Here is a 27,575-nt window from a genome sequence, read left to right on the forward strand (position 1 = left end):
GGGCCACTGAATAAGGCCGTCTCAAAAACACAAAACAAAACAGCACGCGTGCGCGCGCAGGAACACACACACACACACACACACACACACACACACACACACACACACCTATGAAAAAAACCAAAAAACTATTTACCTCATGGCAGTTAGAAAGTCAAAGAATGACGGAGCAGGGCCTGACATCCCCTTCAGGAACATATCTACAGTGACGCAACTTTCAAATAAATAGGCCTCACTTAAGGCTGCCACCACCTCCCAGGAACAACACCAGCTGGTGATCAACACTACAGGACCACAGTTTGTGCACACACCTGTAACCTCAGCACTTGCAAGTCAGAGGCAGGAGGATTGTGGGCTTGAGGCTAACCTGAGCTACACAGTGAGACCCCTGTGTCAACAAACTAAGAACTGGGGGTGTCGCAAATGGTAAGGCACTTGCCTACTGCTCAGGAGACCCTGGCTTTAAGCCTTTGAACAAAAAGAAGAAAAACAGGAAGAGATGGAGGGGAAGAGAGCGCCAAACTCTAGCAACAGCCAGCAGAGCAGAAGAATGGAACAGAGAGTCCAGGGCTCCAGTGGCCACTACCATGAAGCAAGCATGGGACCCGGGTATGGGATGCTCTCCTGGCCAGGGAACACCATGGCAGAAGGATGGGCTAAGGATTAGCCCATCTGACAGCCTCTCCACCTGTCAGAGAGAACGCTGTGGTCATTTGCTGGAACCCGGGTGGGTTTGAAACACAGCATGGTCCTGGCCCGTTCTGGTGCACAGCCCAGACACCAAACTCGTGCCCCATTCCTCAGTCACCGAGACTGTTAGGGCACAAATCACAGCGCGTGAAATCTCTTGGAATTTATTTTACAGTTATATTGTTAAGATTTGTCACACGTTTGTGTGTTGCTATAGCTCACCCCGCCTCCCCACTTTGTTTCTTTGGCTTCTCTTTTTTGACAGGATATTGCGGTCACCCAGACTGGCCTCAAACCCACGATCCGCCTCACCTTCCCAAGTACGCATGTACGCCACCACTCTAAGTATTATTATTGTTTTCTGTTGGGTGCACAAATTTGAAAAAATGTGAGTGTAAAACAGAATCAATTCCTTTTACTTTATAGGTCTACATCACTGACCCAAGGAGATCACTGAGAAGAATAAAAGCTAAAGCAGATTTTTTTTTTAATTGAATAAAAATTTATACCACTCTTTACAGTATCCTTTGAAACCCATTTATTAACATGGCATAACAATTATGAAAGCCACGATCTTATTACAAAATTTACCTACCACCTGCTGTAGTGTTGAGGGTGCAACTCAAGGCCTTGTGCTGGGCAAGCACCCCCCCCCTAACTGACCCACACCCCAAGTTCTCTCTTCATATTATCATTTAGTCACAGGACAAAACAGCCAAGTTTGCCACCTCGCAGCCCATCTGTAGTGGCCCTTTGAAAACAGCACTGTAGAAAGGAAGTACAGACCGGAATGTGTGGTCAGCTCTGACTGGTAAAGCTCATTCGTGCTTTTTCTCTAAATGGGCCCCTTGGTAATGCATCTTCTTCAGCTCTATCCACGACTGCCACAGCAGCAGCCCTGGGATCAGAACCCACAGGCCGTTAAAAAATACCAAATAGACCCAAAGGTAGAGCCAGCTCTTGGTGTTGAGGTTGGGGTTTCCGACAAGCCACTCGGGGAAGAAGGTCATCCAGCCGCCATAGAGTTCACACACGCACAAGGTAATCTGTATGAAGTGCCTGTGGGGAGAAGATGCCAGGTGAAACAGGTGCAGCTTGGCGCTCTATCTCATGGCACCTTTTCTTCCGGGCAGCGCCAACAGTCTGTACCACAGAAACGTGTGGGCTTCTGTGTGGGGCTCCTTAGATGGGCCAAGTAAGCCTAGATATGGAAGATGTCATCTTTCCTTGCAGAAGCCACACTGTTCTTGCTAGTAGCATTCTAATAGCATTCCATAAGGATGCTGGGGGGACCCTGCATTATTCTCAGCAGGACTTACAGAGACCTGGGACTAAATCTTGTCACCAGCCAGTTTCATCTGCTGCAAAAGGTAGCGATAATCCCTCCTTACAGGGTATTATGGCGAGTAGATGAGATCTTCATTTCCTGTACGTGACTCACATGCAAATATTCCTAATGTTTGAGACAATATGTATGCAGCTTTATAACACGGAGAAGAGTTTTAATTCAGAACATGGCTGTTCTGGCAAAAGACCACATCCAAAGACCTTCTAGGTCGGGGTGATCAGGCTGGAATACAAACACGCTTTTTATTCAGGAGACCAAGGCAAGCAGATCTGAGTTCAAGGCCAGCCTGGGATAGAGCAAGTTTCAGGTAAAGAAAAGCCTAGGTCCAGGTGTGGTGGTACATGACTTTAATGACAAACAAAGGTAAAGTTAGTTTGTAGAAGGAAGCACCCATGTTTGAAAGGGATGTCTAAAGTGTCCCTCAGTAGAAGAGTGGATAAAGAAACTGTGGTACATTTACACTATGGAATACTACTCAGCTATTAAAAACAAGGAATTTCCAAAATTTGTGGACAAATGGATTGACCTAGAAATGATCATAATGAGTGAGTTAACCCAGAAGCAGAAAGAGTCAAATGGTATATACTCACTTAAATCTGGACACTAGCCCAAGGGATATGTCCCATGAAAGTCTTCACTTTCCAGGGACAGAGGGGAGGACATCCTATTGGGACTCTAGGTGAGAGAAGCATGGGAGAATGGGGAAATAGAAGGATCCAGAGGGTCCTAGAAACCTACAAGACGAACATTATGATGGGCAGATCTGGACCCAGGGGTCCTGCTCAAACTATGGCACCAGCCAAGGACAATACGTGCAGTAAACTTCGAACCCCTACCCAGACCTACCCAATGGACAGGACGTTCTCCACAGTTGAGTGGAGAGTGGGGACTGACTTTCACATGAACTCTGGTGCCCCATATTTGACCATGTCCCCTGGATGGGGAGGCCTGGTGGCACTCAAAGGAAGGATAGCGGGCTACCAAGAAGAGACTTGATACCCTATGAGCATATACAGGGGGAGGAGGTCCCCCTCAGCCACAGTCATAGGGGAGGGGAGTAGGGGGAAAGTGGGAAGGAGGGAGGAATGGGAGGATACAAGGGATGGGAGAACCATTGAGATGTAATATGAATAAATTAATAAAATATATTTTTTAAAAAAGAAAGTGATGTCTAATTGAGCAGCAGAAAAAGTGACAAGTCAGAGACGATTTGACAGAATAGGACACACCCATCTCTCATGAGAACAGAGAAAAGAGGGAAGCTACTTAAGGGAGCAGCACAGAGAATGAGGAGAGAGGAAGCAGTGTTACCTGGAGAGCTTTACAGAGAGAGGTTGAAGAGAGAACAAGCCAGCCACAGGTGAAGACAGAACGAGCCAGAGAATGAGAAAGGAGCCAGGAGGTTAGAGCAGGTTGCTGGAGTTAGTTTGAGGCCAAGCAGAGCGATTCCAGGCCGAGAGAGAAGCCGGATTGAATAAGTCAGCCAGGAGAGGAGTTTGAACCATAACAGCTCTGAGTTGAACAGCCAGGCCAGAGCTCAGTAAGAGCAAGCAAGGGTGAGCTGATTAAGCAGTAAGTCTTAGAGACTGAAAACATTCTAGGCCTGGGTTAGATTGTAGGGAGGCTGGAAGCTTCCAGGCCTAGGCCTAGGTTAGCAGACGGAGGGAGGAAGCCCTCAAGACAACAACTGAACCAGGTAAAGCAAGTTCATTTTACAGTAACCTGTCTGCAGTTGTGGCCATGGAGCCAAATGATGTTAAAAGAATCAAAAATTTTAATTTACTGGTAATTATCCTTAAAGTGATGGAGAAAGGGGTTAAAGCTGGCAGGCCTCTCATCTCTGAGATCTCATGATGAAGCATTACATCCTGTCTTGAAGTCTTAGATAAAGCTTTTGCCCTGTGGATAAATGTGCTTGCAACTGAATCCAAATGTCACTTGGGCACTTGGGCAGCTAATGTCTCCCCCTTCCCACAGGACAGGAATGGACTTACCTGTAATACGTCTCCTTGACTATGGCATAGATGAGGACCAAAGCCAGAAACCCATCCAGCACGACAGTCAGGACTTCCAAAGACACGATGGTTGGGTCGGAATACAGCCACCTTGCGTCTGCCTTGCCGTATTCCTTCCCTAAAGACAAAGCGCACGTCATCAGTCTCAGCTGGAGGACAGTTTGCTGTTCCGTTCTAGGCAGTGCACAGACTCATGGGCTACACGGTGACAATCTCAGACAAACCACACCAATGTACCCTAGTCATGCTCGCCATCCCATTCCCCTTTCTGGTCCCCTTCCTCCTGGCCTCATTTTTCCTCTCAACAGCAACTTCTTAGTTTCATGCCATACATAGCTTTTAATCCTTAATTTGCAGAAATGTGTGTTTTCCCATTTATTGATGGAATGATTTGGTTCTGGCATTTATTATGTTTTAGTTCTATTATTATATTATATTATTATTATTATTATTGTTATTATTATTATTATTATTATTAGTGGTAGTATATTGATTCTTTGTGAGTTTCACAATACACACCTGACTCTCACTCATCTCTCCATCCCTTTGTATCCACTCCCTGCCCTTGTAACCTCCCCGCAAACAAAAATCAAAATTTAAAAAATAAACAAAACATAAACAAACAAACCAGAAAAACCCGTCTTGTTGTAGAAGCTACAGTGTGTCACGGCGCATCCTACAGTGTAGCTTTTTGTCCGTACATCTTTTCTTGTAAACGTTCATGGCAATGAATCATCGGTCTGGCTCGAGGCCTCTGGTTATCCTGTTGTTGCCCTGTGTCATGGAGATCCTGCAGCCTTGGATCGCCAGGGCCCGCCCTTTCACACACTCCAGAAGTTTACAGATGAGGTAGGTTTCGGGGTGGGCCAACTCAAAGCCTTGGATCTGGGCTGTGGTAGCTGAGTTGGTCAGCCCACCAGCTCTCCCACAATCACAAGCACAACCACGCCACCAGGCCGGGCTCATTTCACACGTCTGGGCTACCTCACGCAGTGTCTGCAGCTGGAAAGGGGCAGAGACAGCTCTTCTTCCATTCTCATGCACCCAGGGCCAGCTTACCCAGGCCTCCGACATCAGGGTCAGCCCTACTATGCTGCCCAGGTGAGTTGCAGGGCCAGCTATCCAGAATTCCACAGCTACTGGGGGGTGGGGCCAGCTCTGCATAGCCTTTGAACATGACAGTCTCAGGCAGCAGCCTAGACCAGGGATGGCCACATGGTCTTTAGCGGTGATATGAGCCATGGATGCTGACACAGACCCAGAGATGGCCCTCACCTCACCAGCAGCACAGGCTGGAACCCACCGTGGCCTCAAGCGGCAGGGCAGGCTACTTATGTCAGGCTATTCTGCTCATCCTCTGGGTCTCCAGTTCCTCAAACTGTTCACTTCTCTTTCTCTCCCGCCTCTCTACCACATAACTTGTGCATCCTAGTGGCTCCCACTGCGGGCAGGCCTTGAGGCTGATGGGACTCTGGGTGTCTTCTGCCTACCCACGTTGTGTGACATGACAGTGGATGCCCTTTTTGAGTTCTTTATAGATTCTAGAGATTAATCTGTCACAGAGCTATAGTTGGTAAAGATTGTCTTTTCTTCTGTGGGCTCACCTCATTCCTTTACCGAGTGGTAATTTTTAATTTCAGAAAATTCCATTTACCAATTCTTGCCATTATTTCCTGCATTGTTGGAGTTCTGTTTGGAAACCCCTTGCCTGTGCCCTGAATCTTGAAGTATTTTTCCCAACATTTCTCTCTAACAGTTTAGCATTTCAGGCCTTACGTTAGGTCCTTGATGCATTTGGAGTTGGTTTTTAATGAGGCAGGAGAGAGGCTGGTTTCACTCTTCCTCATGTGGTTATTAGCGCTCCTCACACTACTTTGAAGAGGCCGCCATCTTTTTTTCCCAGTGTATATTTCTATCACCTAGTTAAACATCTGGGAGCTGTGCAGTTGCATGGGCTTGTTTCTGGGTCCTCTGCTCCAGTGCGTTAGTCTACACGTCTAGTACACCAGTGAGTGGAGACGACCCCTCTCTACAACCATCACAGTGCAAGACTCAAGCGCTGTTCTACTGCAAAACACAGTTTCCAAGCACATCCGTGGATGTGTACCCTGCCCCTGGCACTCTTCATCGCAAGGCGCAGGATTTTAAATTAGTTCAATGTAGTCAATTTTTTTGCAAATACAATACCTAATAATGATTGTTCTAGAGCCTGGGGAGATGGCTCAGTTGGTAAAACTCTGGCCTTGCTAGCATGAGGACCTGAGTTCAATCCCCAGCATCCATGTAAAAATGTCAGGCAGGCAACACATGAAGCTTGCCGGCCCAACAATCAGCCTAATTGGTGAACTCCAGGCCAATGAAAGACCGCAAATGACAGGAGGTGGACACCACTCTTGAGGATACTGGAGGTTGTCCTCTACACACACACACACACACACACACACACACACACACACACACACCCCTCACATGTGATAGTAGTATTAACTACTTGACACAACTTAGGGTCCCCTGGGAGATGGGCTTCCAGGAATCTTGGGGGAGATGGGGGGGGCCTGTTTTTATATCATTAATTGAGGTGGGAAGACCTGCCCACTATGGGTGGGACCATTCCCTAGGCAGGGAATCCTTGACTGCATGAGAGCTGAGAGAACAAAATAAACATTACTTAGTTGCATGCATCCACTCTGTTCCTGACTGTGGTTGTGATGCGACCAGGTCCTGAAAACCCCTGCTACAGTGTCTCCCCTGTCACGATGGACTGTGACCCCTGAGCTGGGAACTGGGACTAACCCTTTCCCCTTTAGGTTGCTTCTGTCAGGACATTTTGTCACAGCAACAGGAAAATAAAATAAGATATTCATGCATAAAAAGAAGGGGGGTAAAGGCAGGTAAGATGGCTCAGTGGGCAAAGGAACCTATTTGGCAAGCCTCAGATCTGTGTTCCACCCTGAGGACCCACATGATAGAGAAGAAAACTGACCTCCACGGGTTGTTCTCTCTCCTCTCTCTCTCTCTCTCTCTCTCTCTCTCTCTCTCTCTCTCTCTCTCTCTCTCTCACACACACACACACACACACACACACAGGTTTAATTTTAAAAATTAATGATCTTGTTGAATGCACTATACTCCCTTGCTTCAAATAAAAATCCTCCAAAAATTATCTAAGTGTAATTGATATGTGGAAAAAGTATTAAGAAAATAGTTCTTTAAAAATATGGTACATTTTGTGGGACTAGAGAGATGCTCAGTGGCTAAGGGCACTTGCTACTATTGCAGAGGACCCGGGTTCAGTTCCCAGCATCGACATGGCAGCTTACAGCCATCTGTAACTCCAGTTCCAGGTGGTCTGATGCCCTCTTCTGGCTTCTTTGGGTAGCAGGTATGCATGTGACGCACATACATACATTCAGAAAAAAACATTCATGCACACAAAAATATTATAAAAATCTTAAAAAACAAAACATATTTTGAGAGTGAACACAGTGGCACACACCTTTAATCCCAGAACTCAGGAGGCACAGAAAGGCAGATCTCTGAGTGACTCCGTCTCAAAAACAAACACAACCATATTTTGTGATTTTAAAAAATGTTTAAATGTTTACTTTGGGGGCTGGAGAGATGGCTCAGCAGTTAAGAGACCTGTCTACTCTTCCAGTGGTCCTGAGTTCTATTCCCAGAAACCACATAGTGGTTCCTAACCATCTACAATGAGATCTGGTGCCCTCTTCTGGCCTGCAGCGGTACATGCAAGCAAAACATTATATACATAATAAATAAATCTTTTTTAAAAAATGTTTACTTTGTTTCATTAGAGAGAAGATTTTGTCATATCACCCAGGCTAGCAGTGAACTTGAGCTATTCCTGACTTTGCCTCCTGACGGCACCCGACACCTTTGCTAACTGAAGACACCTGAATGCTGAAGGATGACACTGCCTGGGCTCCAGGGTGAACAAAATAGTGTCAGCAGCAACAGTGCCCCCCCTTCCCCCAGTGTACCCAAGAATCTTTCCAGACCCACGACCAGAATGTTTCTATTCGAATGCACTGAGTCCGGAAGTCTTTCCCCAGCTTGAGAGAGGACCACCCACTTTAGAGGCCATTGTTGGCGACAGTGAACTGCCCGGTACGGGTGTCGGGAATTGAACTCGGGTCCTCCCTCTGTAAGAGCAGCAAGTGCTCTTAATGCTCTTAACCACCAAGCCCTCCCTCCAACCCCTAATTATTTCCTTAACTTTTATCAAGTGCTTCATGAATTTGCATGTGATCCTAAGGCAGTGGCCAGGCTAATCTCTGTACGCTTTCTATTTTAGTGTATGTGCTGCCAAAGCGAGCGCCCTGATTACTTAACGGATAAAAGTAGGTACATGCTGATCTCAAACTCTCAAATGATGAGGGTGAAAGAGTGGACATCTCTACCTCGCTCTCCTTTCAAGCATCATGTCTGGTTACCTGAGAGGGTGTGGCTGGTTAGAAAGGACTCCCAGCATCTGACTGGACGGAGCAGTAGGAAGTTCTCATTGCATAGTGGCCAGAGAAAGGATCCCTCGGGACTAGTGACTAAGGCCTCTCAAGAAAGGCTGCCCTGAGAGAAAGGCCACTCACAACACTAGATTTTGGCAAACTATCTGCCACGTTCAGAAATAACTGTAGCAATTGAAAAGAAAAAAAAAATTTCCCTAAATATAAATGTATAAACCAAGAGGTAAAATGAACCAATTAAAGCATCCAAAAATCTAGGGAAATCATTTATATAAAGTGTCAATTCTTCAGAAGGAAAGAAATTTGTGAATGCTTACACATTAGAAACAGAACTATCCCCAAACCACCTCTGTATCCATTCTTTTTAAAGATTACTTTACTTGTTTTGTGTGTATACATGGGAGGAAAGCACTCAGTTCAAATAGTGCAGGCCCTTTGCTGTCCTTCCTTTGTTTTACAGTGCGGCATGGGGGCTCACACATGGGAGGCAAGCGCTCCTCCCTGGAGCCACACCCCAGCTGGCTATACACTGTTTAATATGTAGCCTTGCTGAGATGTAATTCACATGGCATATAATTCCAATCTTAGTACATTCACAGCTTTGAATAGACACAACATAAGTGAGAACATCTCAAAAGAAAACGGCACACCCATTGGCAGTCACCCATGGTCCCTTCCACATCCCCGCTCTCATCCCCAGCCCCAGGCAACCACTAATTTGTTATCTGTCTCTATAGATTCACCTACTCTGGACAGGACATGTGAAATGGGATCATACAATATGTGATGCAGACATTCAGCTAAAAGACAGCCAATCCGGCAATTAATCTCCTCGGGCATTTCAAATGCAAATGTTTTTAATTACTTACATAAAGATGCAATCAAGCCTTGGGACTCTGCGACATTTCCTACCAAAGACAAGTAGATAAAAACGCCTTCCTGGAGAGAAGACAAGGGAGACAGGCTGTTCAGCATCACCACCTCAGGGCGGCATAGCAGACACATGGCACTGCATGCCAGTAGCCCCCTCTCCCCTCCCCTCTGTAAACTGTCCCCATTTTGGCCAGTGCCCTGGAGGACCATACCATCTCTGGAGGCTGGGAAACGAGTGTGGCCAAACTTCATAATAAAGGTTACTTTTTAATGACCGGCATTATAAAGTCGGAAGTGTGTCCTTATATAGAAAAAAAGGAGTGATTTTTTTTTTTTTTTTTCACAAGGAGAGTAACTGGCTGTTGTACAGAATAAAACTTAACTCTGGATTCTTCCAAAGATCCTAAATCTTGGAGAAAGAATCTCAAAGCAGATTATTCTTTTAACCTTAAAAAATAAAGCGCACGTGGCCAGCAAGTGTCTGTAGCAGAGCCGAGTCCCTTCCTCTGCGGCACATCCAGGAAGTTTTGCTCTCAACACTTAGAGGCTTCCTTTGGCGGTTAGTGAGCAAAATGTCTGCAGCCTATCTTAGTAGTCTCCCCATCATGGAAATGTTTCTTTGCCCAACTTCCAAAAGTCAAACAGCCAGGATCCACTGGTGTATCTGATGTGACAGTGGTTCCCTTGACTAATGCTCACTTCCGGCCAATAGCTTTTGTTAACCATCAGCCTGCAGCAGCGTCATAGGACACTAAAACTCTCCGCCTCCCTCTACTCACTGCGGGGCCATGTTTTTACCACTCGTGGGGGGTAACTACTTCTTGACACTGTTCGCCCTGTAGCATTATTCATTTATACCACTTTCCCTTTCCAGTTCTCCCAGCCGTAAGTCTGGGGCTTACTCTATGAAGCTCTCTTCTTCTGCAGAAGCGTTATATATTTTATGAGACACAGGTTTGACATTCTTCTGTTACTAACCAAATGTGTGAGTTCAGGGATGGACTGAAAGTATCTGAAAAGTATCTGTCACTCACTCACCTGTGTAGTGCAGGCTCCTTGCTAAGAGCATGGCCCCGCCCCCTACTCCCACACTCTCACTCCTGCCCCCAGTGGACAACTTCTGGCCACTCTGCTTGCTGACATGGAAGATACTGCAGACATCCCCATCCTGGCTCTGCAAGCATATTTGCCTTCTATTTTCTGTGAGTGGATTCTACACCTGGGAAAGCCACTCAAGAGCCATCCCTCCTGTGCTCGTAGGGGCAGCGCTCACCGCAGGGGACCACAGACTTGTTCCTTTGCTAATCCAGTCTCTCACTCCCATGTCCCCTAATGGTAAAGTCACAGGTGGGAGGTCCTACCCTGCATGCTCGCCTCAAATCATGCTGCGGCAGTTTGCTTTGTATTCGGGCCAGGACTTACTAGTGAGAGACTTCGGTCATCTTGCAGTTTGTGACTGTCTATCTCTGACTGTCACGCTATCTCATGAGTGTCATTGAGCTTTTCCCCCCACTCTAATCTCACTCAGTTAATGTGGCCTTGGAAGCTGGTTTATGCTCTTTTCTTGGACATTCTTTCTTGGTCACTGAATTTGCAAATGTGCTTTGTCTGAGTTGATCCAAAATGCATTTTAGGCCAGGCATGGCAGCAAATACTTGTACACAAGTTCAATGCCAGTGTGGGCTGTTCTGTGAGTTATAGACCAGATACCTCCCCCAAACACACACACACACACACACACACACACACACACACACACACACACACACACACAGGTATATATGTACATAAAACTGAGAGGCCTAGATACGATCAGTAGACTAGCTGGGTGAGATAGCGAATACATCAGGACAGTGGTTCTCAACCTGTGGGTTATGACTCCTTTGGGGGTCAAACAACTCTACCACAGGGGTCACTCAAGATCTTCAGAGAACACAGATATTAACAGTATGATTCATAACAGCAGCGACATTACAGTTATGAAGTAGCAACAAAAAATAATTTTATGGCTGGGGGGGGGGTCACCACAACCTGAGGAACTGTAGGAAAGGGTCACAGCATTGGAAGGCTGAGGCAAGCCTCAGCTATATGGTGAATTTTAGGCTAGCCTGGGATACATGAGATCTTGTCTTGAATAACCAAAGATTAGCAGACTACATCAGCACCTACCGAGTTATGATGGTACAGTGTCATCTCACACAGTTGCCACCGAGGGCAAGGGAAAAACCAATGGTAGTTGTCACAGCTGCTTCTACCGCAATTTCTCTACTTGCTGGGTAACATCTGTCCTTTTAATTGCTGCTGCTGCTGCTTTAGAATAGTCATTCTGTGGGTGAGAAGTGGCATCTTGTGGGTTTTGACTTGTAATTCCTTAATGACTGGTAACGCTAAGCATCTCTGCATGCGCTGGATGACCGTCCGGATACCTTGTTCAGAGAGATGTCTACCCTTTGTCCATCTCTGAATCATTTTAACTTTGTTAAGAGTGTAAAAAGTTTTAAAACATACATATCACTGCTTGGTACTTATCTTAACCAGTTTTCTGTTTCTATAATAAAATAAGCTGGGTGTTTCGTGAAGGGTGGTTATTTAGCTCACAGTCAGTTCTGGAGGTCCGAGAGCAGCACCTGGGCTCTGACAGACTTCCGCCCACAGCTCGGCACAGCGGCGGAGCATGCGTGAAGCGGGGAGATCAGAGGAAGTCAGAGTCAGGGTCCGGAGCCAGGGTGCTCTTTTAACACAACTATTCTCAGCAGCACTCCTCCACATCCTTGGGAGCATCGGCTCCTTTCTCAGCACTGGCCGCATGACTAAATGCCGTGAAACTGAGTAGACATTGCTTCTCAAGTTCCTGTCATGTCCACACTGCCACAACGAGGCCACAATACCAACATGAAGGCCTGGGGTACACACGCAGGGAGGGCGTTCTCAAAGCACAGCAGTACTTGGGCATACTGGGCAAAATGAACAAATGGTTCTGACAAAGTGAAAGCCTCTGGTAAAGTATAGGAGGGGCCATTACTGCAAGAGCCTGAGAACAAAATGCCAGTCCAAACTGGGAGAGGGCTCCTCAAGTCTTGAGTTCCTTGCTGCCCAGGAATCCTGGTTTGGGTATTTAAAACCATCACGCATCCCTCCCCCTCAGTACCTATCCAGACCTGGACACCCCAGTGCATCCTTCCCCTTTAAGACATGCCCCACCCCTCTGTGCATCCTTCCTCCCCAGGACCCACTCTGGACCTGTGCAGAATCTGTCACTCACACAGCTGTATGACAGTGACTTGTTTCTCTGTTCATGTCCCTCACTAGTGACTTTGTGGCAGATGCACGCGTGTTGTACGCCGTACCCAATACACACACACTGACAACCGCAGGCTGACCTCCTTTATCTCTGTTTGGCTGGGGCTGTTGTTTCTCCACAGCTGACTTGGAATGGCTTCGGAGGTACAGCAGGGGCTGACCACTGGCTAAATGGAGACTCCGCTTGTGTGGACATGGGGGAGGTCAGAGGGACCCCTGTGGAGTGCCACTGTCTAAAGAGCATCTCCTGCTCTCCTGGCGGTGAGATGGGTCTTCACAGGGACACGGGACTGTGCTAACTTTTCACTACCATGACAAAATACCAGACATTAGCGTGAAGGATTGACTTGGGTTTGTGGCTCCTGAGTTACCGGTTCACCCTGGCAAGGAAGGAAGGAACGAAGGAAGGAAGGAAGGAACAAAGGAAGGAAGGAAGGAAGGAAGGAAAGTGTGGTGGGACAAAACAGTTCACATAAAGGTGTCCAGAAGTTCCAGAAGAAAGTACCTGAGCTCTCCTCCTTTGTTCCGCCCCCTTTTTATTCATCCGGGCTCCACCTACAGATGAAGCTACTTACTACCTGCAGAGTGGGTCCTTCACCCTCTAGTCGGTCTGTTAACCCCTCACCCAGAGGCCTGGTCTGCTCATCCCTAGCCCTTGTCAACCTAGTCAAACTGACAATCAGGATGAAGCAGCCTGAGTCTTTGCATTTGGCCTGAAAGAGGCAAAGAGCCGATGTAGACATCTGACTTTTCTCTTCACACAGCACTGCACTGTCAGCAGCTGTGTGATCCTTCCCTCAGACCAACAGCCAGGGCCGTAAGCGCCCCCCCCCTTACCTCAAAGCAACTCTACGGGCTGGCAGCCCTTCCCTGCAACCACTCACCTGACCCCCTTACCCCTCCTCAGCCAGTTTTTCGTCACCACAGCAGCACATCTGAGAAGAGAGTTGTTCAGCTCACCATTTCAGATGGCTTGGCCTCCGGTGGGAGGAGAATGGTGAGGCGTGTGTGCAGGAAGCATCCCATCAAAGCAGGCCTGGTCCTTTTATAGAATCCTCTCGTGTGAGCTGTCAAGGGGGTCCCCCCTGAGGGCTACCACAGCCAGTGACCCAAAAGCCTCCCATTAGATGTTCCCTCTTCCACGTGGTATCTCTGGGAGGTTCTGTGACTTGAGCCTGGCCTATTATACACCTGTTCGCATACTGTCCCCAACGACCAACTCAGCAAGACGCAGGAGGCACAATCTGGTCAGAGAATGAGACCAGCAGCCCTGGTTCTAAAGACTCCTGAGGGGGATCCTGAGCCAAGTCTGCTCTGACTACACAGGAACTACAACAGAAACCATCTAGTGTTATCTCCCAGGGACCTCCATTGTCTGTCGGAGGGAACCTGGAGGGTTCCTGGCCTGAATCTACTATGTGTTAGTGAACTGTAAAGTTCATTTTTCTTGTCCCTTTAAGCTACTTTAGGCCCGGAAGCATGAAGTGTGCATAGACTTTCTCATAACCAAAGCAGAAAGCCATAGCTTCTGGTCTTGTCTTTCATCATCACACGCGGTCCATATCCACCCTTCCAGATTAATACCCAGAGTATATGAAGAACTTAAAAATCACCACAAGATTAGCCACAATTTTAACACACACACACACACACGTCAATGATTCAATCAGCAAGTGCACAAATGAAGCGAACATTTCCCACAGAAAGCACAGGGGGCCATGTGAGGAGATCTTCAGCACCTTTAGCCATCGGGGATAAGCAGATCCAAACTATGTTGAGATCCTATATTACATCAGTAGGGATAACTAGAAGACTAAAAATAGGGGCTGGAGAGATGGTCAGCTGTTAAGAGCATTGGCTACTCTCCCAGAGGTCCTGAGTTCAATCCCCTATAAGCACATGTTGGTTCGCAACCATCTATACTGGGATGTGAGACTCTCTTCTGGTATGCAGGAGTACATGCAGAAAAGGCACCCATATATAAAATATTAAAAAAAAAAAACAAAAAAAAAACCATAGCTGGGTGTGGTGGTGGCACATACACATTTAACCTCAGAACCTGGGAGGCTGAGGCAGGAGGATCTCCAATACCAAGCTAGCCTGAGCTACATAATGAGACCCTATCTCAGAAATCAGGCTGGCAAAATGACTTACCAGGTCAAGGCATTTCTTGAACAAGTCGGGTAACTTGTTTTATGCCCCCAAACCCACATAGAGATAGAAAGAGAACCAGGCCCACAAAGTTAGTCCTCAGAATTCCACACAAGCACCATGGTACATACTCACGCAGATACAAAAAACAGTAATAATAATGAAAAACCCAAACAAAAACCTACTGCTCTGGAAGCTTCCTAAAACATAGAGATATATAAAAGGAATTTTTTTTGTTGTTTATTTGTTTGGGTTTTGTTTTTGTTTTTTGAGACAGGGTCTCTCTGTCCTGGGCTTGCTTTGTAGACCAGGCTGGCCTCGAACTCACAGCAATCCGCCTGCCGCTGCCTCCGAGTGCTGGGATTAAAGGCGTGCACCACCACCGCCCAGTCTTATAAAAGGAATTTAAGTGGAATCGACTAAGACGGGAAGACAACACCCCAACTAGACACCATATGCTACCAAGAAACAACCCTCAGTAATAGCAAGAGCATCTTTTTGAGTCACTGGCCAAAAGGGACCCATAGACCCTCCAATCTCAGCAGGCTGATGCCAGCGCTGTTGGTTACCATCGGCAACCTTACCGTAAGGCCTTTTGGCAGGAGATGCCACATCCCTGCAGCATAGAACATGAAGAAATTTAGCTGCTGCTCAGCTGTAAGCTTCACCCCACTAGTTAACGTCCATGATCTAGAAGGCACTATGCACACTCCGAAGGCTTACCCATCCATGAAAGCAGGGAGAAAGAACATTAGGTCAGATGGGTAGGCGGGGGGTGGGGAAGTGGGATGGAGGATATGGGAAGAGTTGGGGGGCAGGAAAGAATATTATGAAAATATAGTGTATGAAATTCCCAAAGGGGGAAAATATAAAACAAAACAGAACATAATACCCACAGCTTAGTCCTATTCGCCTGACTGGGGCAGTGAGGGAATTAAGGAACGACAGACACACAGACACACACAGCTGGGAGTACCATGCTTTCTGTACACTCTGTCAACATTCACACACGGACCACAGGGAGCTGTGCCAATTCCTTGAGCCTGACCCAGGGAGGGCTTCGCCATTTCCATGGGTTTGAGGCATTGGAGTCCTCGACGCAGCCATGCCACTAATACACGTTCACTCAGGGCTTCCTCCACTCCCCACACATGCCCGTATGGTGAATGGCCAGGCATCGAAATGGTCATCTTGCCATCTCTGGCTCTAAATGGCACATGCTGGGCAATTTTTCCTTGCTGTCTAGTGAGGTCTTTAGAACGCTTCCAAGACATTTATTCCAAATTTGCTTATTAAAAAATAAAATAAGGCTCTGGATATCAAGATATTTAGCCGGAGAAATGGCATATTTCCTATTGCAAGTTTAAAACAGGAGTGAGCTAACTCCATCTAACTGAGCAGCTAGCAAAGTCACTTTTAAAACGATCATGTGTCTGGCAGACTTTTTCTCTTCGGGTATTCCAGACTTGTGGGTTTCAACAAGATATTTTATAGATTTCTATAAAAGTTTGCCCGGCCAACCTACTGTGATCTAGGATTAAATAATGATTTTATAGGAAATGATGTGTGTACTTATTTCAGTCCTCAGAGACAATCAGCAGGGGGAAAACGGCTTTACAGAAATTATTTAAAAAAAAAAAAAAAAGAGGCTAATCCAGATGTAAATGCATTTTGGAGTTTTTACTTTCAAATTATTGGAATAACGACTCAGAAAACAATGTAGCACTGGGTACTAAGAGTGGCGAATGAGTCGGGGGTGAGCGTGGACCCACCCGTGAGCTCTGTTGACACGCGTTAGTACTTTCTGATCTGACCTAATCATGCTCGGTTCTTCCCCGGGATGACCACAGCCTGCAGCCTGCACCATTATTTATGGGAGGACCAGCTGCGCAGCCCCTCCCCCCAGGCTTTGCTGACTTTAGATATGCCCGCTGCCAGCTGCCACCCTCTACTGACATGACTACTCGTCTTTGATGTAGTCTTCCCCAGCCCCAATGGATTGATGTCACCATCACCAGACATTACCAGTGGAGAGTGACGGCCTCTGTGGAGTCACACTAGCTCTGATGCACTCACAACACTCAGCTTAGCATTGGATTTAGGACTTTGAGATCATGTGTCCTCTTGAGGGAAATCCTCATTTCTGCTGAGACAGCTGCTCTCAGGTTAAGGACTAGGGGGTGGGGGGGGGGAGGGCTTGGGGCTCACTGTGACTTGACATGGAGCTTATGGCTGTCTAGCGCAGTGCAGGGACAATGAAAAGGGCAGAGGGGAGCTGTCGAGGGGTACAGGTAGAGGGGACTGCAATCTCTGAGGTTAAGGAAGTGCCAGGCACCCTATGTCTTTGAAGCCAGCCCTGGTCCAAGAATCCCAGATCTGGGAGCTTGCCCACCAGACAGAATCTCAACCGCGCCCAGGGTGATTTGTGTGCATGGTCAGGCTTGAGGAACGCTGTGTGAGATCACAAACAGTATGCAATCCTTATGGCAGTGTGTTGCTGTTGTTTAAAAGCAGGGCTTCGGTTTGTGGCTTGAGCCTTCATCCCAGACCCCTCCGGTTGCAGTCAGACACATCGCTCCTGGGTTCCTGGCAACCCTGTGACAAGAACTGTTATTTCCATGTGCGGCTTGACCCCCCCTCCCCCTGCCCCCCCCTCCCACTGTCTACATGCCAAAGCCCGTCATGGGGTTTCAACTAAGGAACTGCCCCATCAGTTTTGCCTGTGGCCACGCCTGTAAGGGGTTGTCTTAGCAACTGATGATGACTGACGTGGGGAAGCCCAGCTTTCTACTGCAAGGAGGCACCATCCTGCCAGGCAGGTGGGGGAGGCATATGACCTGTGTGCAGGTGTGTGAGGTAGCAAAGCAGCCTTCCGCCATGGCTCTTACTTTGTCCTGTGACTTCCCCCCAGTGATGGCCTGTGGCCTGGAGGTAGAAGGTGCAATAAGCCCTTTCCTCGCCTTCTGCTTCCTGTCGGAGAGTATCACAGCAACAGAGTCAAACTAGGACGAGGGATAAGGAGACTGAGGACTTTTCACCCTTCCTCACTACAGGAAGGGTTAACTGTGGGAGGGTCCTGCCCGTGGCTTCCGGGTGGGTAGAGGGCAGCTTTGAGGATTCAAGTGCATGTACCTTGTTAAACCACACCTCGTGTTCTACCCTCCCCCCCCTCCCCCCAGAGCCTGCCCGGTCAAACTGGGAAAGAATAGTTAGTAACTGACCCGGGGTTTTTGTTTTTAAGACAGAGTCTCACTTTGTAGCTCTGGCTGTCCTGGAACTTACGATGTAGACCAGGCTGGCCTTAAACTCACAGAGATCCATCTGCCTCTAACTCCCAAGCGCTGGGACTAAACGTGTATGCTACTACACCCAGCTGACTCTGTGCTTAAAGAGGAACCTAGAGCAAGGAGGAGGGGGAGGATGACAAGAAGAGTAACAGCTGCCAACCCTTTGGCACAGGACGTCACTACCCTGCATCCTGGGATAGGCCTGGTGATGAGAAAGCATCAGAGGCCAATTTCAACTCCACAGCAGAAAGACTTCTGCAAACAGGGCTGCTCCAGCCAGGGGAGGTGGTGCTGACCAAAAGGGACCCTGTGTCTGTATGGGGTGCCAGGAAGATTCCTGATCCCAGGGCCAGTGAGACCACTAGGAACTTGACTACACCCAGCTGCTAGCACTTTCTCTGTTCATTACGCTTACTTAGTTGTTGTGTGTACATGTAGTGGATGCACACATTTTTGTTTTGATCCCAAGTGTGGAATGAGGAACAGACTTGAGAGAGAACAGGTGATGTTTATCCACTAGAAGACAAGCCACCTCATGCGGGGGCTTGGTTTTTGCCAGCTGAAACACATCTATACGCGCACGCACTCATGCATGCATGCACGCACGCACGCGCGCGCGCCCAAAACAGGAGACAGGGCTTTTTGTGTCTTGGTATTGTTTGGATGCTCATCACTCCGCTTCAAGACGCTCCTAGAGAGAATGGCTCCAGAGAATGCTAAAGAGCGCCTCCAGATTCCGTCTGCTGTTCCAGGTTCCAGCAGCAACTTTGGTGGAATTGCTGGTCTGTTGAAATCCTGTCAACTATGCCAGAGGAATCGCTCCCAGGATCTGAGTCCAAAAGGTCTACTTCTCCTGTTCCCATTAACCTCTTTTCTCTCCTATCCAGGGTAGGTGGGTTGGTTGGAAGGCAGGTGGAAGAATTAAAGAACCACAAATAAAGTAAGTTAGAAAAAGGTCAAAGCCTACAGTACATGTGCCACAATACACATGTGGAGGTCTGAGGGCAATTTGTGGAAGTTGATTTTCTTCTACCTGGGTCCTGGGGATTAAACTTGGTCTTTAAGCTTGGTAGCAAGTGACTTTACCTGCTAAGCCATCTCACCAGCCCCTGCTATCACCTTCTGTCCAGCACCTGGTGCCCCTGGGACACATCTGTGTGTGTGCTGTGCCTGCAATGGGCTCACCCAGCTTACAGTATGACAGCTTTCTTAGTTTCTTTTCTATTGCCATGACAAAGCATGGCCAAGGCCATTCATAAAAGAAAGCATTGAATTTGGGGGTTCACGATTCCAGAGGGCCAGAGGGTCAGACGGTGGGGAGCTGGCAGCAGACAGGCATGGCACTGGAACATTGGCTGAGAGATTACATCTGGACCCATAATCACAAGGCAGAGAGCTAACTGGGAATGATGTTTCTTGAAACCTCAAAGCCTCCAGTAACACACCTCCAACAAGGCCAGACCTCCAACAAGGCCACACCTCCTAAGCCTTCCTAAACAGCTCTGCCAACAGTGGATCAAACATTCAAATATGTGCACCTATGGGGGCCAATCTCATTCAACCAGCCACAACAGCTGTATGATGCCACACTTTTGGCTACAGGTGACTGGATGAAAGACAGGGCCGGAACATACCAACTCTAGAGGAGGGACATCCCAGATGGCTGTCAGGTGGAAGAGCCACCTGTAAGAATTAGCTGACCAATGGCATTTTCGCCTTCTGCAATAGAGACTGAAAAACACAGGGAAGAAGTCACGGGCATCCAGGGAGGTGGCTCAGAGGGTAAAGACATTTGCCGCCAAGCCTGAAGAGTTTGCTCCCTTGATTCCCAGTGTAAAAGGCAAAAGATTTATGTGATCTGGAGAGAAACCAGAGTATTGATTCCCACTGTATGAGAAGAAGACCAACTTTTGCAACCTGTCCTCTGACCTCCACATGCGCACTGTGACATGCACACAGCCCTCCTCACAAATAGATAAATGTGATAACAACAAAAAAGATGTCATGGGTGGCCAAGATCCAAATACACAACATACACACACACACCCCAATAATAAAATGAATAAAATATATTTGATTTAGTGTTACGAAGAATCAAAGAAGGACTTAGATATTTCACCCATAGTTTCCCCATTACAAAAGATAGAAGAAGAACATTTTATGGAATTAAACATTTTTGGAGCTGCATGCTGTGGAATGGCCTATAATCTCAGCACACAGGCTGAGACAGGAGCAATGTGAGTTTGAAACCACCCTGGGCTAGACAGCTGGCCTACAGAGGCAGGGCCCGTGTCTCAGGACAAAACAACAGGGGTTCTGTTTGCTTTTGTTGTTTGCCTGTTTAGCTTTTTGGGGTTTTTCCTGTGAGGGTGTGTCTCCTAGGAAAGTCAGAAGCTACACCGATAGTCTCACCAGCATGGCTGCCTAGACATGAGCTGATTAAATACAAGGACAAGCTGACGTGGACGAGGAAAACCCACAAGGCCTCAATCTTACACAAAAAGCAGGCAACTAAGAAACGCCAAGAGGGTGAGAAAGCATCTTCCCTGGAAAAGGGCACACAAACTGGTTGTCCAACACCAAATGGCCAGCCCTGAAAACATAACCACAACTAAATGTATTTAGTAATATATGTGTATATATGCAAAAGATATGCATGTAATAGCAGTTAATGAAAAAAGAGGTCGTGAGGAGCTGGGCATGGTGGCTCACACCTTTAATCCCAGCACTCGGGAGGCAGAGGCAGGCAGATCGCTGTAAGTTCAAGGCCAGCCTGGCCTACAAAGTTAGTCCAGGAGAGCCAAGGCTACACAGAGAAACCCTGTCTCGAAAAACCAAAAAAAAAAAAAGTCGTGAATTTAAAAGAGTAAGAAGGGTTGTATGGAAGAAGGGTTGTATGGGATGGTTTGAGGGCAGGAAAGGGAAGGTGGAAATAATGTAATTATAATCACAAAAACAAAAGAAATGATAAAAAAAATTGTTACTGTTATTTGTTCTTCTATGTCTATGGTGTTTTGCCTGCATGTCTATGTGTATACCATATGTCTGGTTCACAGACAGGCCAAAAGAGGTCATCAAATCCTTTGAAACGCAAGTTAAAAATGCTTGTGAGCTGCCATGCGGCTACTGGGAATTAAGCCTCTGTTGTAAGAGCAACAAGTGCTCTTAACTGCTGAGCCATCTCTCTAGCCCTTTTGTTTTTGCAGAGGCAGGGTTCCATGTAGCCTAGAGTGGCCTCAAACTTGCTACATAGCTAAGGATGGCCTTGAACCTCCTACTTCAGCTTCCCACGTGTGGACTACAGGTGTCACCATGCCCAGAAGAACGAGCAGCATTTCTGAAGAACTCATTTATATATATGTATATGAGGTGTATGCATTTGGTCCCAGCACTCAGGAGGCAGAGACAGGCAGAGCTCTGTGAGTTCAAGGCCAGGCTGCTCTACATAGCAAGTTTTAAGTCACCCAGGACTACATAGTGAGACCTTGTCTCAAATTTAAAATACATACATACATACACTCACACACATACATACACACACACACACACACACACACACACACACACATATATACATACATACATAAAAGATTTTAGGTTAATGACAGCAAAAACATTTAAATGAATTTTTAAAATGTTAGTTATGGGGGGAAATCCAGCCCAGAGGTCCTAGAGAACCATCTATGCAGACACCTTCTGTTGGGAGCTTCAGTGTGGGTGTAAGCTTCCCAGGGCCAGGGTGAAAACAGAAACATTCCCATTGTTATTGTTGTTGTTTGTTTGTTTTCTTTTTCCTACCAGAGGAAAATGTGAGCTATTTTGGAGGGAGAAACTAAGATTCTCTTAACATCTGCAAGAGATTTATTAGAGTGTCACCAGGGAGCGGCATTGCTACTCAATAAAACTCTAAGAGGCCATGCGCCATGCACTGTGTCTGTCTAGGACAGCACAGGGCATCCAAAGAGCCTTTCAGGTATTTGTGCAGGTAAAAGAACAGCATGCTGACACACAGCTGCAGACAGCCACTGCTCTCTCACTGGGTAACATGGTCTTATTCATAATGTTAGAGACAACTGGATTCTAGTTGGTCAAAAGGCTGCCAATGTAGACAAAAAAAAAAAAAAAACAGACCAAACCGTGAGCGCTCTCCTTGGGGCTGGCAACTTAGTAGCTGGGCTTTACAGCCAAAGCCTTGTCCAACACCATGAGGCAAGCAGAGTCATTACCTAGACCTTGCTATCTAAATGTGACAGAGGTGGTAGTGGCAAAAAAAATAAAAATAAAAAATAAAAAAATAAAAAAAATTACAGGAAAGACAGAGGCCAGTGACAGCCTGAGTAGGAAGGCATCTTAGGGAAGCCAATCATTTATTAACGGGAAGAGGAACAAATTTACGTCCCAAGAGTCAGAGACGAACATTCCAGCAGCAGAAGGTGAGAGCGGGTGGTGGTAACTGGAAAAATGTAACGTTTAAATACACAGACAGACTTTAAGGAGCATGCACACTGCAAATGAAACCCAGGCTCCCAGCGACAAGTGTCCTTTATCCTGAAGAACGAGTCTAAACAGAGTGCTGTGGGAATATGTACACTAGTGACAAAACCCACAGGGGCTGATCAAGGCTGGCCTTGAACTAGTGGCAATCATCCTGCATCCGGCTGCCCAGTGCTGGGATTCCGAGACAGGGTTTCTCTGTGTAGCCCTGGCTGTCTTGGACTCGCTTTGTAGACCAGGCTGGCCTCGAACTCACAGAGATTCACCTGCCTCTGGCTCCCGAGTGCTGGGATTAAAGGCGTGCGCCACCACACTGGGCTCCGTGTCTGATTTTTATGTGGTTCGGGGATAAACTCAGGACTTCGGGCCTGGTAGGTGAGCACTCCACCGAGTCTTTAATTCACAGGGAATTCATGGCCCAGGTGCAAGTGAAGCACAGGAAACCAATGTCGCAGTGGGTGACACCCAGCAAGGCCTGTCTGCAGCAGATTCTTCCTGACTTCTCTTCCCACCTCCTTTCTGAACCAGAACCCTCATCTGTGACGAGAGATGGAGGCCAGATGGACACGTTATGGTCAGCTCCAAGACCGAGGCAGGCCTAGGGTGTGTATTCGCTCCACTTCTAGGACCCATCTTGCAAAAGAGAATTTCTAGTTCCTAAAGCCTGCCTTGGAGAGAAAAGGAAGCCTGTGGAAGGAGGGCAGAAGGTCAGAGACAGACTTTACTTCTGGAGCCTCAGGGCCCCACTGTTATAATTCCTCTTCTTTCTCATGTTTGTTTGGTTTTGGTTTTGGAGGCAGGCTTTCTCTGTGTATCCTTGGCTGTCTTGGACTCACTTTGTAGACCAGGCTGGCCTCGAACTCAGAGCGATCGGCCTGCCTCTGCCTCCCGAATGCTGGGATTAAAGGTGTGCGCCACCACGCCTGGCCACTCATGTTCACCTCTATTTCTCTGAAGCTGGTCCCAAGCTGCTCTGGGAACAAGGCAACCGCCTAAATGCTTTAACCTGATTGCTCCCGTCGTTAGGAAACAGAGCTATGGGAGTTACAAGGCTGAAGGAACGGCCAAAACTCAAAACATGGCATGTCCTAATATCAGCCATATTCCTTCATATCCTTCCCACTCTGTGACAACATGTCACCCCAGCTCCCTTCTCAGTCAGACCACCCAGATTCCTCGCCTGACCTCTGTCAGACTTTCCCCACACATAGGCATGCACTTTCTGCCTGGGCTTCTGGCCATATCTAGAAGGCTGCGCTTGGGCTACAGGCAACCCTGCACCCGCCTTGTCCGCAGTGACAGGACCAAGGCACGCAGTCATGTAGGCAGCTGGGTACTGCCCTCCATTCTGGCCACCTTGGGACAACTCAGTGCTAGAGCCCAAGGTGACCAACTTCTATTACACTCTTTACGGCTGTGACACGAATCTTAGGTAACTTAAGGAGAGTTTCTTTTTAGTTTCCAATGTTGGGGAGCGTGTGGCTGAGAAGCAGAGAACATGACTGGGAATGCCTGCTCTCCAGCTTCTTCCTGTGTGTGTGTCCCCTTGATTCCAGTCCCCAGCCTGTGTCCCCTTGATTCCAGTCCCCACCTTACTCAGGGTTTCCCAGTTGACCCCTCTGGAGATGCCATCACAGACACTCACAGCGGTGAGCCTGCTGGATCCAGTGAGGCTGATGATCAAGACTGCTCAGCATGCTCAGATTGGGGCACTTGAGGTGAACGGCCCGTGGGGACGCAATGGCTTGAATCTCTGTCCCAGAGACAAGCTCTGAGTTTGGTAGCAGAGAGCAAACTTGGGAGGTTCAGAGAGGTAATGAAGGCAGCTCGAGTGGCCAGAGTGTGGGGCCTTCAGTTCTCCTCAAGGCTCTATTCTAAAGTGTCAACTCAAGAGTGAGTTGGACACCCTCGCAGCAAACCGCCAACCAAAGCAAGCAGGCGCCTCACTAAGCTAATTTAAGTGTCCTCCCCTCCGACCCTCAGAGGTTGCTATGCAAAGACACCGGTGAAATTGTTAGGAAGGGCAAAGGTGGCCATTGCTGTGGGCTTCTTAGAGTTTGTAAGACATGCCTCAATTTCTGAGAGAGTAAAGTATCAACCCAGGGGCTTGTGGTGCTTGGCAGTGGTCACTTCCATTTATGGAGAAAGGTACATCTCAGGTGGGAGAGACTAAGGCAGGGTGATCGCAAAGGAGGCCTTCACAGCAGGCAAGCAGAGGCTCTACAAGGGGCCTTCAGGTCTGAAGTAGGGTGAACAGGTCAGTCCCACACATGAGACTATGTCTCAAGGCACCATGAATACAGAGGCATGTGTCATGTTATCTGTATCTGGGCTTGGAAAGTCCACCTAAACTTGGGTGACGGACATACAAATACATTTCCTGAGACTCTTTACACCTTTTACATTTCTGGCATATTATAGCTATATGTTTCCCATTAAGTGGGACCTGAGCGTCTTTGTTTTTTGTTTGTTTTGTTTTGAGACAGCGTCTCAGATAGCCCAGGTTTGCCTTAAACTTACTATGGAACCAAAGAGAGCTTTGATTTTTCTCCTCTGTCTGCCCCTGCCTCCCAAGTGCTGGGGTGACAGATCCGCGCACTGCACCTGTTTCGCTGCCCTTGTTCGTTGGGGGATTATGTACTTAAGTGGTAGTTTAAAAACCAATTCTTTAAACAGGCTTTCGGGGAAACAACACTGCTCTCCTGCCTCCACACGTTAACTATTAGGAAGTAAGGAGGCTCATCTTTGTGCAGGCCCTCAATGGACTGGCAATACTCACAGACCTAAACGATGGACAGACACCATGTTCTCTCTTTATTTCAGGATAAGGGACGTTAGTCCAAGGTCTGTCCAGATGTAGAGTAGGTCAGGTTTTATCAAAAAAAAAAAAAAGGCATTTAAGATCATAATTTTAAGAACCGGGTGACAGAGTAGACATCAGAACTACCTGTGTGTAGTTGTACTGGCTATTTCTAAAGCAGGGTGAGGGACCAGCAAGATGGCCCTTCTGCCAAGGCCTGAGGATGATCCCCAAAACCCAAGAGTGGGAAGGACAGAACTGATTCTGCAAGTTGTCCACTGCTGTCCATCTGCAATGCTATGGCAGAAGCATGCCCACCCAACCCCTCTGCCAAGTAAATAAGAAAATAAAATCACTCACTGTATTTTAGGTGAATTTAAAGGCCACACTATGGTTAATCTTGCCGGTCAACTGTCAATTTGATGAGACTGAGAGTCGCCATGGAAACAATCCGCTGTCAGGGATTATCTATACTGGGTTAACTGAGGTGTAAAGATTCCCTCCAGCTGTGTCGGTACCTTTCCATCAGCTGGGGCCGGGGACTGAAAGAGAAAGTATCTTTTGCTTTCTCCTTCCTGACTGTGGACCCTGTGTGTGCAGCTGCCTCCCACGCTTGCCACGCCTTCCCTGACCCTTAACTGTGAGCCACAAGAAACTCTCTGGTCAGGATTTGTTTGCAGCAATAACACAAATAACTAAACAGAACCTTGGTAACCCTGACCATGAGGTTCTTGGGTCTTTGGAACTGAATTGTAAGAATGTGAATGAACAGCTTGAAACTTTGGGTTAGAAAAGCCCTAGACTGTTCTTTAAAAACAAACAAACAAACAAACAGACGACAACAACAACAAAAGTTTAACAGGACATTCTGGTAAAAGTTTGGGAGATAAGGATGCTGAGAGAAATGAAGACAGTGGAAAGCTGGCTCAGGAGATTCCAGAGAGGAACACCGCCTCTACTGAGAACTGGAGGCCCCAATAGCCTGGCACAGAATCTGGTTGCAGTCTGTCTGTATCTTGAGTGCTTTAGAGCAGAAATGCATACACTAGAGATGAGTAAACAACAGGTTACTGAATAATAAGTAGGCAGTTGGCTAAATCAAGGAAAAAATTTTAAAGAAAGCTCTCAGAATTAAACGAGAGTGGGGACACATCACAGCAAAGCCTGTGGGATGAAACCAAGAGTCCTAAGAGGGAGCTGTGCCTATGCTTAACAAAAAAAAAAAGTCAGAAAGACTTTGAATAAATAACTTAATGACGCACCGCAAGGGTATGGGGGAAAAAGGAATAAACCAAGATCCGAAACAGTACATTGGGAGACACAATTAAAACCAGGGCAGAAATTAATAAAATGAAAAGAACAATATCAAAACCAGAAACAATAAAACACAAAGCTGATTCTTAGAAAAGATTAACAAGATTGACAAACCCTTTGCCAAACTAACCAAAAGACAGAAGGCCTAAAGTAATAAAAATCAGAGATGAAAAAGAAGATAACAGACATCAAGGAAATTCAGAATACTGTATGGACATACTTTAAAAAAACATATTCGACAAAATTAGGAAACCTACAAGAAATGGATTTCTAGGAATGTCTGACCCACAAAAGTTAAACCAAGATGAGGAGGGAGGGCGGCGAGGGGGAGGGAGGAGGAATTCCTCTAGCGAATCTCAGGTGGATATGTTTGATAAAAGACGAGGCAGCACCTAGAAAGCATTGGTTAATGGGCCAAGGCCGGCAGCCATCAGTCCTCTCGGGGCGGATCCTGAGGTTGGCGGCGATACTTACCAGCACGAAGTGCACCAGTGCGTCATAGCAGAGCCAGGCGAGCACCGCACGCTCTACCGCGCTCCGCCCACGGCCCAGGCGCAGACCCAGCGCGCTTCCCACCGCCAGCAACGCCGAGCACAGGAGCAGCGAGGAGCCTACCGCCGGACCCAGCACCCACTGTTCGCCCATGGTTCCGTAGCACACCCTGGCGCGCCGGGAGCGGCCAAGCTAGCCCTCTTGTAGGAGGGGCTTTCGTGGGCGGGGCTTCCTGTGGGCGGGCCTCCGAGGGGCGTGGCGGGCAAAGGCCGACTGCCAACCTGTGGCTCCTGTTTCTGTCTTGATAGGTCCCGGCTCATGCTTTAC

At 47.4% G+C, this 27,575-nt stretch overlaps 1 protein-coding gene across 1 annotated transcript; it reads right to left on the reverse strand.

Moving 5' to 3' along the window:
• Positions 1 to 1,508: 1,508 nt before the first annotated feature.
• On the reverse strand, positions 1,509 to 27,416 carry Ebpl (EBP like). The gene is made up of 4 exons (XM_051160663.1): positions 27,231 to 27,416; positions 9,407 to 9,476; positions 4,033 to 4,171; positions 1,509 to 1,749 (listed from the first exon to the last, which is right to left on the reverse strand). Exons 1-4 carry the CDS (start codon positions 27,399 to 27,401, stop codon positions 1,509 to 1,511), a joined length of 621 nt encoding a protein of 206 aa, XP_051016620.1. The 5' UTR covers positions 27,402 to 27,416.
• Positions 27,417 to 27,575: the final 159 nt, after the last annotated feature.

Source organism: Acomys russatus, chromosome 18, assembly GCF_903995435.1.
Source record: "Acomys russatus chromosome 18, mAcoRus1.1, whole genome shotgun sequence".
NCBI classification, from domain to species: domain Eukaryota; kingdom Metazoa; phylum Chordata; class Mammalia; order Rodentia; family Muridae; genus Acomys; species Acomys russatus.

What these genes read in the sequence shown, in the direction of transcription:
- Ebpl (XM_051160663.1), bottom strand. Translation starts at nt 27,401, where the DNA reads ATGGGCGAACAGTGGGTGCTGGGTCCGGCGGTAGGCTCCTCGCTGCTC. An exon ending in AGGCTTGATTGCATCTTTAT is followed by an intron (nt 4,172 to 9,406) that starts GTAAGTAATTAA and finishes CTTTGTCTTTAG; the next exon opens with GGAAGGAATACGGCAAGGCA. An exon ending in GTCAAGGAGACGTATTACAG is followed by an intron (nt 1,750 to 4,032) that starts GTAAGTCCATTC and finishes TTCTCCCCACAG; the next exon opens with GCACTTCATACAGATTACCT.